The following is a 12,361-nucleotide window of genomic DNA, read 5'->3' as shown; positions in this document are numbered from 1 at the left end:
GATGATGCAAGGACGAAATGATGAGATTATGGGGTCAAGAGGTCAAAGGTCAGAGGTCCCGTGAGGTAAAAATTCCGTTACTGCACTAATTTGTGAAAACCAGTGATGGGATTTTGCCCAAACTTGGTAGAAGTATTTATTGTGATGCAAATATGAACCGATTAGATTTTGGTGTCAACTATCATGTCAGGTAAACATGTGATACTTTAGAACAGCTGAAGAGATTTAAATCAAACTTGGTACAAGTATGTATTATGATGTAATATTGTGGGCGGAGTCATATCGGTCAACTTCGTGACATCCAAGAGTATCGTTCTCGTTTCTATTTTTTTTCTAATAATTACGTGTGTATAATACAAACAATATAATGGTTTATTACACAGTACGCCCAGTAAGAGTGGGATTTATTCGATTTGTTTGGACATACAGTACATGTATATTGTATATATAAAATGTATAATACCTGTGTTCATTACTTTTTATTGGGGGTTTGAATAAGGCTTCGTGAAATAGACGTCATCCATTTTTCAATTTGTTTATCCATTAATGACAATGACATTCCTTCACTAGAAATATTGTTCACCCGAAACACCCTTGTATTGGTCCCGGACATCTATATATATAAAACACAGTTTGTGTGTGTGTGTGTGTGTGTGTGTGTGTGTGTGTGTGTGTGTGTGTGTGTGTTTAATGTTACCGATAGACTCCGAAACGGAGAGGCTCACGTGCTTGATATTTGGCATAGACATGGCTGGCCATTGAGCCTGGGACGAACATGGCTGAGACCATATTTGACGAGATCCATATTTTTTATTCATATTTACCTTAGCGCATTTCAGCGAAGTACCCGCTAATCTCAGCCGGTGCCAGAGCTCGCTGATTCGCTCAGAGCGATCACGTGATGTTCCATCCCGTCACACGTCCCACGTTTGCACGTAAGTCAGGGCGAAAAGCGATTGCGATTTTTCACCTTTATGCCCGGCTTCCCATGGCCAGCTGTACGTGGGCTGCTCGAGGGCTGGAAAACCAAGCAATCTTTATGTCTTGGCACCAAGTAAGAAAACCAGAAATGTTGTATACCAAGAGGTTTTGAGAAATTGAAAATTGACAAAACGTCATGTAGGAAATGTACTGTGATATTGCTCTAAAATATACATGTTCTTTTCATCATATATTTGTATTATTCTTATTCAACCCGGGCGAAGCCGGGTACCTCAGCTAGGTTCTTATTCAGCGGGTGTTTTGTGTCGATTTTGTGCGATATGAATGAAATTTTAATTCATATTTCGTGTTTACGAATTCGAATACGAAGGATTTCCCCTTTCCCCTTTCGATTTCGATTTCGAATACGAATCGAATACGAGCTTGAGTCGAGAGGGCGAATGTCCGGGTTGGGAATGTCCGGGTTTCCTTCCCCCGCCCGGCAACGCCGGTACTGGAGGGCGTGGGTCACAGGATCGGTGAGTCTCCAAAATCCGCTTCGTGCTCTTGCGAAGATGCAGGACGATGTCGCGATTGTTGTGCTGCTCTCCGACCATGAGAACTGCAACGTCATTGTTGACTGGCCCTCCCCTTCCCCCTCCCCCTCCCTTCCCCCTCCACCCTACCCCCTCCCTCCCCCCTCCACCCTACCCCTCCCTCCCCCCTACCTCCCCCTCCCACCTCCCCCCTACCCCTCCCTCCCCTTCTCCCCTCCCACCCACCTCCCCCCTACCCCTCCCTCCCCTTCTCCCCTCCCACCCCCTCACCCTCCCATCCCTCACCCTCCCCCCTCCCATCCCTCACCCTCCCCATCCCCCCTCTTCTCCCCCCTCCCCCTCTTCTCCACCTCTCCCCCTCTTCTCCCCTCCCCCCCCGTTCCCCTCCCCTCCCCTCCCCCCTCGCCTCCCCTCCCCCACCCAGCAATGCCGGGTACTTCTGCTAGTTCTGGATAAAAGAGGTTCTAGTCATCTCGTGTATTAGCATTAGATAGAGTGATAGGCGAAGGCCCATGATCAAACTGATGAACATGTGAATCGGAGGGTCTTCAAATTAACACGGGTGTTTGTAACCAGGCATCGGGGAGATGCAGAAAATAGGGCAAATGAAGAAGATTGTCATGGGGCCCGCAAGGCCAACCCCCACTCTAGTAGGGAAAATGGCCTTAAAATGCCTGTTTTTGTTGTTGTTGTTTGTAACCAGCCCGTTATACCATCAGTAATGAACATTCCCATAATAAAAAACATTTTATGGGTTCAAAGGTCACGACCAGGGCCTAATCTAGTTGTCCCCCGTCGCACAGCGGAGCGAAAGGGGGACTATGGTTTTCCCCTCCATCCGTGTGTCCGTCCGTGCGTGCGTGCGTGCGTGCGTGCGTAAGCGAAGGACCGCATTCGAATTTGGTGTGTGGGTGCAACCCACGTCAAAATCCAAGATGGCCGCCACCATGTATGTCTGATGCCATGTATGTCTGAACCTTGTGAGATGAATATCTTGAAAAATAAGCGAAGTACCAACTTCTAATCTGGTGTGTCGGTGTATCTCGGCACAAGGAAGAACGCTGTTTAAAATTGGGTCGCCACGTCAAAATCCAAGATGGCCACCGCCATGTATGTCTGAACCTTGTGAGATGAATATCTTGAAAAATAAGCGAAGTACCAACTTCTAATTTGCTGTGTGGGTGTATCTCGGCACATGGAAGAACGCTATTGAAAATTGGGTCGCCACGTCAAAATCCAAGATGGCCGCCACCATATATATATCTGAACGTTGTGAGCGAAATATCTCGAACAATAAGCGAAGTACCAACTTCTAATCTGGTGTGTGGGTGTATCTAGGCACAAGGAAGAACGCTATTGTAAATTGGGTCGCCACGTCAAAATCCAAGATGGCCACCACCATATATATGTCTGAACCTTGTGAGCGAAATATCTTGAAAAATAAGCGAAGTACCAACTTCTAATCTGGTGTTTGGGTGTATCTAGGCACAAGGAAGAACGCTATTTAAAATTGGGTCGCCATGTCAAAATCCAAGATGGCCGCCTCCATGTATGTCTGAACCTTGTGAGCGAAATATCATATCATAGCATGTTTTCTATGTCTTCCACTTTGTCAACTCACATCACTTCCCCGACGGGGGACCTAGGCGTAACGCTTGTTTCAATACAATTTTGCTCCTACCTGGCAGATGAGATGGGCTCTCCACGTCTTCCCCTCTTCTCTCCGCGGTGCATTTCCGTATCTGAACTGAACAGAGAAAATAAAGGCAGAGACAAAGAGAAAAACAAAGAGGGGATTCTCTCTCTCCCCACAACCACAATAATAATAATAATAATAATAATAATAATAACAATAGTTACAACACCATGACAGTGTTCTAAATGATGGAGCTTCAGTGTCTTGTCAAATGATTTATTCACTTGTGGAATGCTCCAAATAAAGGGCCATTGTAAAATCCCAGGCCTAGCTAAGATGATTTGGCAAAGCCCGGGTGATCCAGAACACGACACGAGTGTGCGTCGTGTTGAAGTATAAATGTGCACCCACACTACCCACAGAATGCAAATACAAAATACATTCAAAATCAATCAACATCCACCAAAATGTTTTTCCTTTCCTCTTATCCACTTTGCCAAACAATTTTCTTTACATTTCACTCAAGCCCGTTCCACATCAAAGGGTGTCCACAAAGACGCGCATCATAGGCAAAATATTTATTTGTAAGGTTGGCCACATCAGTTGTTTGAAATGTGTCCCACCAATCTCAAAACATGTTTGTAAACGGAAAAGCAGGTTTCTCTGAATGTTATTCAACATATCCTGGCTAGTTGTTGAATGAAATAATTTAATTTCCGATGATAAATAACCAATTAAATAATTTCCTATGATGCGCGATTTTGTGGACACCCTGTACTATCATAATCACCCTCCTCTTCCCCCCCCCAACCCCATCCACTGCCCCCCTGGTTTGCTCATTTTTGATCCTCCCTACTCAACGACCCGTCATCCATTACCGAACGGCAACATCTCCCCCAACACCGAATTCCAAACACTGTCACCCAGACTCTTAACACTTTCATCGTCTCATCCCATCTGTCCCTTCCCCCGTCCATGTCCCTGTTACCATGGTACCTGCACCTTTCTTTCTCCCCCGTGGAGGCAGAGCCATGGTGAATGCTGCAAAGACACTCGCAAGGTCACTCGGGGGTCAGAAGACAAGATCAATCAGACTTGCATTGTGATGCGATAAATCAAATTTATCACTGTTATGTAAAATATTCATTGTTATGGGAAATGTTTTTTTGTTAAAGCTAGACTGAAGGACTGAAGGTAAAACAACAAAAATAAAAACATGCTTTTGTATTCGAAATAAAAATATTTAGCAACATCATCACCTGCGGTAAAAACAACTGCACGGCTGAAGATGAGATTGTAAAAGGCACCCAGAATGCATTTGGGAATTATAATAACAAAGCAAAAGTACACAATGGAGAGGGAGAGACAGATATAACAACTGAATGAGATTTTAAAAATGAAAACAGAGCACAAGGTAGATCTTCACTCACACTTTACTCACCTGGTGTCCGATCCACTCGATCCAGAGCGAGAGTGGGAAGAGGGCCGGCGGGGGGATTGGGAAGAACGTCGGCGGAGGGAATGAGATCGAGAGCTCGAGCGAGATGATGAGCGAGATGCCGAAAGTCCACTTTCACCGCTGCTGTCACTGCCAGCGAGGTCGTATTTGGAAGCATCACCCTCTTCCTCATTGTCCTCACTCTCATCCTCATCCTCATCCTCATTCTTATCCTTATCCTTATCTTCATCCTGTGGAAAAAATATTGTTAAATGAAAATAAAGCATCCCATAAGTACAGAACAAGAGGTAAAACAAATAATAAGGAAATGAAAAATCACTCATAGAGCGACATTTGGCAAAACAGAACAAAGTAGAATGGCACTCAGGAGAGCATCCTTTTTACCTCACAAATAATTGGTGGTTGAATTCAGTGACCTGATATGCAAATAGTCTTCAAAGTTTAAGTGAATTGGATGAAAATTGACAATTTTAGAAATTTGGCCAATGTTAAACTCAAAAATAGTAGAACGCTCGAGATACAAAAATAATTACAGATACAAAGCCCGATATGAAAATCCTATTCAAATTTCAAGTCAATCGGAGGAAAATTGAGGATTTTAGAAATTTGAAATGGTTGTTGACTTTTGGCCTATGTTGACCTTTTGGCCTAAGCTGATCTCAAAAATAGATGGTGGTTGAATTCAGTTAGCCGATTTGTAAATCCCATTCAAATTTCAAGTGAATGGGATGAAAATTGAGGATTTTAGAAATTCGAAATTGTTGTTGACTTTTGGCCTATGCTGATCTCAAAAATAGTTTATGGTTGAATTCAGCTCGCCGATATGAAAATCCTAATCAAATATCAAGTCAATCGGATGAAAATTGAGGATCTCAGAAATTCGCAAAAAAGTGGTGGCCTATGTTGATCTCAAAAATAGTTTGTGGTTGAATTCAGTTCACTGATATGAAAATCCCATTCAAATTCCAAGGCAATCGGATGAAAATTGAGGATTTTTGAAATCCGAAATTGTTGTTGACTTTTGACCTATGTTGACCTTTTGGCCTATGCTGATCTCAAAAATAGTTGGTGGCTGCATTCAGTTTGCCGATATGAAAATACTATTCACATTTCAAGTCAATCGGATGAAAAATGAGGATTTTAGAATTTTCAAAAAAGTGGTTGCCTTTTGGCTTATGTTGACGTTATGACCAATGTTGATCTCAAAAATAGTCGGTGGTTCAATTCAGTTCGCTGATACGAAAATCCTATGCAAATTTCAAATCAATCGGATGAAAACTGAGGATTTTAGAAATTAGAAATTGTTGTTGACCTTTGGCCTATGTTGACTTTATGACCAATGTTGATCTAAAAAATAGTTGGTGGTTGAATTCAGTTCGCCGATATGTAAATACTATTCACATTTCAAGTCAATCGGATGAAAATTGAGGATTTTAAAAATTTGAAATTGTTGTTGACCATTGGCCTATGTTGACCCTCTGGCCTATGCTGATCTCAAAAAATAGTTGGTGGTTGAATTGAGTTAGCTGATATGTAAATCCCATTCAAATTTCAAGTGAATCAGATTCAAATTGAGGATTAGAAATTTGAAAAAAATGGTTGACCTTTGGCCTATGTTGACCTTTTGGCCGATGCTAATCTCAAATATTGTTGGTGGTTGAATTCAGTTAGCCGATATGAATATCCCATTCAAATTCCAAGTCAATCGGATGAAAATTGAGGATTTTAGAAATTTGAAATTGTTGTTGACCGTTGGCCTATGTTGACCTTTTGGCCAATGCTGATCTCAAAAATAGTTGGTGGTTGAATTCAGTTTGCTGATATGAAAATCCTATTCAAATTTCAAATCAATCGGATGAAAATTGAGGATTTTAGGAATTCCAAAAAAGTGGTTGACCTTTGGCCTGTGTTGACCTTTTGGCCGAAGCGGCTCTCAAAAATAGTTGGTGGTTGAATTCAGTTACCCGATACGTAAATCCTATTCAAATTTCAAGTCAATCGGATTAAAATTGAGGATTTGAGAAATTGGAAAAAAAGTGGTTGACCTTTGGCCGATGGGTGACGCCGGGAAAAAATTTTTTGCCAAGTAATGAGAAAGGTTTGAAAATTTACCTTGGTCAAATAGGTGTATTTGTGTTTGGCATTCAAACCAGAAAACACCACGGGCAAAACCCAGGACCAACATTCAAACCAGAGAACACCACAGACAAAACCCAGGACCAACATTCAAACCAGAGAACACCACGGGCAAAACCCAGGACCGACATTCAAACCAGAGAACACCAAGGGCAAAACCCATAACCGACATTCAAACCGAAGTAAATCACGGGCAAAACCCAGGACCGACATTCAAACCAGAGAACACCACGGGCAAAACCCATGACCGACATTCAAACCAGAGAACACCACGGGCAAAACCCAGGACCGACATTCAAACCATTGAACACCACGGGCAAAACCCATGACCGACATTCAAACCAGAGAACACGACGGGCAAAACCCATGACCAACATTCAAACCAGAGAACACCACGGGCAAAACCCAGGACCGACATTCAAACCATTGAACACCACGGGCAAAACCCATGACCGACATTCAAACCAGAGAACACCACGGGCAAAACCCATGACCGACATTCAAACCAGAGAACACCACGGGCAAAACCCATGACCGACATTCAAACCAGAGAACACCACGGGCAAAACCCAGGACCGACATTCAAACCATTGAACACCACGGGCAAAACCCAGGACCGACATTCAAATCAGAGAACACCACGAGCAAAACCCATGACTGACATTCAAATCAGAGAACACCACGGGCAAAACCCATGACCGACATTCAAATCAGAGAACACCATGGGCAAAACCCATGACCTACATTCAAACCAGAGAACACCACAGGCAAAACCCAGGACCGACATTCAAACCAGAGAACACCACGGGCATAACCCAGGACCGACATTCAAACCAGAAAACACCACAGGCAAAACCCAGGACCGACATTGAAACCAGAGAACACCACAGGCAAAACCCAGGACCGACATTGAAACCAGAGAACAAAACGGGCAAAACCCAGGACCGACATTCAAACCAGAGAACACCACAGGCAAAACCCAGGACCGACATTGAAACCAGAGAACAGCACAGGCAAAACCCAGGACCAACATTGAAACCAGAGAACACACGGGCAAAACCCAGGACCAACATTGAAACCAGAGAACACACGGGCAAAACCCAGGACCGACATTGAAACCAGAAAACAGCACGGGCAAAACCCAGGACCGACATTGAAACCAGAGAACATCATGGGCAAAACCCAGGACCGACATTCAAACCAGAGAACACCACGGGCAAAACCCAGGACCCACATTCAAACCAGAGAACGCCACGGGCAAACCCCAGGACCAACATTCAAACCAGAGAACATCACGGGCAAAACCCAGGACCGATATTCAAACCAGAGAACACCACGGGCAAAACCCAGGACCGATATTCAAACCAGAGAATATCACGGGCAAAACCCAGGACCGATATTCAAACCAGAGAACACCATGGGCAAAACCCAGGACCGATATTCAAATCAGAGAAAACACCAGGGCAAATCGCAGGACCGACATTCAAACCAGAGAACACCACAGGCAAAAAAACAAACCAGGACCGACAAGTCGACGACGAAGTGGTCTTCACCTAGGACCTTGCGGGCATCAGGGGGATCACGTGACTGTGGTAAGCATGTGGTGAGATGGTGAAAAGGGATGTTTCCAATTGTAAGAATTGAAAATATTTTTGGGAATCTCGATAAGAAGGGAATATATTGTTACGGTTCTCCGTTGCCCTTCATACCCTTACCAAGGGGGGATTAAGCCCCTTGTTCTTTCTGGGCTTGGCGGAACCGAGAGACTTGAAACGCCTCTTCCGGGCAAACGCAACGTAGGGTTTCGGGACCAAGTCTCGCTCGTACCTAAATCCCTGCGCCGCCACGGAAGCGGGAAACCAAGCCTCGCACGAGCCACGTCTAATTGAAGTACACCGAGCGGATTGCGTACCACGTGGTCCGTGCAGTCACCGTTAATTATTGGACCCCGATTAGAGCGGTTCTATTCGTACCACGCTTAGTCAATGAGGGAATCACAAGAACGATCGAATGGAAGGAAGAGCACAGGTTTAATTATTATTCCCACATATGTACAATGATCAGTAGATGCAGAGAAACAGAGCAGCACTTAAGCAGTCTTATTCTTAACGCCCAGACTCGGGCCCGTCACACTCACACAGGGAATTGCAGGCAGGTTGATGTTCAGGCCAAACGCACCGACGTGGTCGTCCAGGAACGGCCCCGTACGGCTCTCCACGGTCCCAGCACGTCCCGCGAAGAAGGCACGCAGGCGGTGGAAGGATCCTCGTAGCGCGTCTCCCGAACAAAAGGCAGCCAATGAGGTAGGAAGGAAAAGTACGCGTCTCTCAGTGCGGCTGGCGGTTACACAGCGCGTTATCACTCGCGTAACTCAATGCACTATACGCGGCTCTGCTTCAAGCTCAACCGAGCGTCACTTTCATATGAGCGCGTATCCTGGTTCATGCGCGTCTTTCTCCACTCAATGCCAACTCAGTCCTCGTACCTCAATTGCTGCTCGAACTCCACTGCTCACCGTGCGCGCTCTGGGACTCTCTCTTGGTGGCTTTGCGCAACGGCTTATATTGATACGCCCCGAACCTTCTAACCACGCCCTGTGACGTAGTGCTGCCGCCACACCCTCTGAGCCCTGATTGGCGGCTCACGCTTACCGTCAGCTCCTCTGCCGCCCTCATTCGGTCCCGCCCCGACCCTCCTCGGCCTGCCTCGTGTTCATTCGCGCCAAAAGAACCAAAGGCAGCACAAAGAGGCATGAGGCTAGGGAGGCGGGATAAGGCAATGGGAGTAGGAGTAGGACCTATTCTCCTTACTCTACTCAACGCAGAACTAACATGGGAAAAGGACTATGCTCACAAATACTAAGAGATAACTAAACTATCGCGAGGCTACATGTTGTTTGTGTGACTAACTATGAGGGGGAAATTTAACCTTTATGATACAAACTGTTACCAAAACTCAAAACTGCAACACTACCCCTCTCCCTCGTCAGACTCGTCCCCGAGTCGAACCTACAAAAATTGGAACGACCGGTTTTGAGAAAGATCTGGGAATTAACTTTTACATGTGACATATAGATGTGGTTTCCCCTAACATTTACTCTAACCAGTGTATGCGGCAGTTTTAAAACACTAAATATGTCCCACCTATTGCGTTGAGTAGCTACTCAAACAGAATCACGCCCACAATTAACCGAATCCGGAATTTGTCAAACTAAACATAAAGCCGGTGGGCAGCATTTTATATACAAGCACAAAACCTACTCTTATTTACAGTTCTATGACCCAGGACTTGTCCTTTTTGGAAAGAAGATTGGAGGGGAGAGAAAGCACAGCAAAGCACACAAAAACACATTCAAAAGTCATATTTGCTGCTTGCTTCTTGCATCTTGCTTCTTGCATCTTCTGTGTGCATATATCAAACCGGCAAGCCCCCGGACCGGCATACAGGCCATTCCTGCTCTTCAGGGCTAAATAAACTTCCAAATCTTCTCGTCCCTAGCACACCATAATAAAAACACACAAATAATTCGTTTATTTCATTGCCAAGCAGGGCCAACCCTATGTGGTCTAACTGCGTGACGTTCGTGCCACTCAATACAAGTGGTCTGAAGATGCAAGGTGAGTTTGCAGCAAGGTGATGCACAGTAGAGGTGTAAGGCCACAAAACTTGTAGTCCATAATGTGTATAATGTGCAGCAAAGTGTTTGTGGCAGCAAAGAGCTGCACAGGTGCAGCAAAGTCACAACACAAGGATATGGCAGCAAATGCTGCGCTGTTTGGCTGCACAGTTGTAGCAAGGTACAGCAGGGCATGCTGCACAGGTGGATGGTGCTGCACAGTTCCACCTCCAAAATGGTCCTGGGGTGGGGGGGGGAGAGACAAAGCACGACCAGCAAAGCAGAAAGGGCACAAAGGTACACAGCAAAACAAGGTAATGCAGCATGAGGGGCGGAGAAGAGCGAGCAGAGCGAGCTCGCCCCTAACCGTTCGTACCCCCCAACGTCAGCTTACACTACCCTTGCCCTTCCTTGTATTTACAAATTCAAATTCGTCTCTACGTCTCGTCTCCCATATCCCCCTCTAATCGAAATTCATCTCCCAATCCCTCCCAGGAAGGAAGGAATGGAACAAACAGTGTGATTAATTATGGTGTGCTAGGGACAAAAAGTGTGATTAATGTTAGCTCTTTCATGAGCCTCGATCTTGCATACAAAAAAAAAAAAAAACAAAAAAAAAAAAAACAATGTCCCATTACGTCCTGATGTGTCTTACACTCAAACAGTTCACAAAGCCCTGGTGTGGAGCTTCGTCCTCCTTGGTGAATGGCTGTGGATGGCGCGAAGGGAATTCCTCAATTCCTAACGACACCAACTGACATTAACTCTTAAACTACCCGGGGTCGATGGTGGAAGAAGAAATGCGGGCAAGGGGGTCAACAAGGAGAGATGCAGAAAATAGGGCAAGATGGAGAAGATCGTCATTGGGACCGCAAGGCTAACCCCCGCTCTAGCAGGGAAAATGGCCTGAAAATGCATGTTGTTTGTTTTGTTGGTCGTGCCCTGCCAATTGGCCATCTTTAAACTATGTAGTTCTAAAAACCGAATTCTCATTGCCCACTCTGCGGTGCCCATGAAATTTGGGTCTCACTCCCACAAATTTTCATACTGTGCCCTTGCACAATTTCGGGGCTGGGTCGTGTGGCTCCACTAGCAGGTCCAACTACCTGCGCACCTCCGCCACTAAAGTCGCCACCCGAGCTTACCTGCTCCTGCCACTACCTAAACTGGGGAAGGCCCCTCCTGGCACTTTACCCCTTGATGCTCACCTTGGCATTGGGCAACCCAGGTCCTTCTTTTGGATCCTCGGGCCCCACTCAACAACTCACAACTACCCTAACTGGCTCCCAGAGCCTACCTGCGGCCTCACCTGGCCGACAAACTACCAGTGGCGGAGTGCCCCAATAACCATACGCACCAATTAAACCACACGCCCAGCCATTTCACTGACTCATGCACCCTCCAAAGCACTTCATTCCCACTACCTGCACCACAGGTGTCAATATCCATACAAATTTACCTGAGCCCTCTACCTGACTTTAAACTACCCACCCCGGGTGTCCGTGAATGGGTTCCATCTCCCCCCATTCACTCCTTCGCACCATACATTCCACACTTTATTCCACACCAAGCATTCAAAACCATTTATTCGCACACCATTTATCTCACACACCAAATTTGCACACCTTTTATCTCGCACACCGTTTGTGCTTACACACACCTTTTTATTTCGCACACCACTTTTCTCGCAAACCTTTGGTGCTTACACACCTTTTCCCATACACTTCACCACAACTCCATTTGTCTCAATACACAATCCCTCAAACACTACTACACAATTCCTCACACATACAGCATCATCTATCTAACTGCTTTTCCCCTTAAACTCGTGCTTCCCCATCATTCCATTACACTATGCACTCCCTTCGTCATTATCAACCATCTAATCTCTCTACGTCCCCACTACAGTACAAATGTCACTACTTAAATCTCATGTCCTCTACAGTGTTCTAAATCCCTATCAATTATCCTAGCCCTCCCTCGGCTAGCTTCGGTGCCCCATGGAGGAAACCATCACTGGCACCCCCTGTGCCTAG

General features: G+C 45.5%; 1 protein-coding gene across 8 annotated transcripts in view; it reads right to left on the bottom strand.

The window, feature by feature from the left end:
- Positions 1-12,361, bottom strand: part of ZRANB2 (zinc finger RANBP2-type containing 2) — an 84,563-nt gene that overhangs the window by 3,296 nt on the left and 68,906 nt on the right. For 3 of the 8 annotated variants that reach the window (XM_068097662.2, XM_068097664.2, XM_068097663.2), the window contains 3 exons: positions 4,556-4,803; positions 4,103-4,155; positions 3,160-3,225 (listed from right to left, as the gene is read on the bottom strand). In XM_068097662.2, coding sequence (XP_067953763.1) covers positions 3,160-3,225; positions 4,103-4,155; positions 4,556-4,803 — 367 coding nt within the window. Of the gene's footprint in view, positions 1-3,159; positions 3,226-3,921; positions 4,804-12,361 lie in introns of those variants that run through there. The other 5 variants (XM_078771593.1, XM_068097666.2, XM_068097667.2 and 2 more) reach the window with 4 other exon arrangements.

Source organism: Myxine glutinosa, chromosome 2, assembly GCF_964187855.1.
Source record: "Myxine glutinosa chromosome 2, kmMyxGlut1.1, whole genome shotgun sequence".
NCBI lineage: Eukaryota > Metazoa > Chordata > Myxini > Myxiniformes > Myxinidae > Myxine > Myxine glutinosa.
The sequence above is the reverse complement of the archived record's forward strand: the minus strand, read 5'-3'. Positions and strand labels throughout refer to the sequence as shown.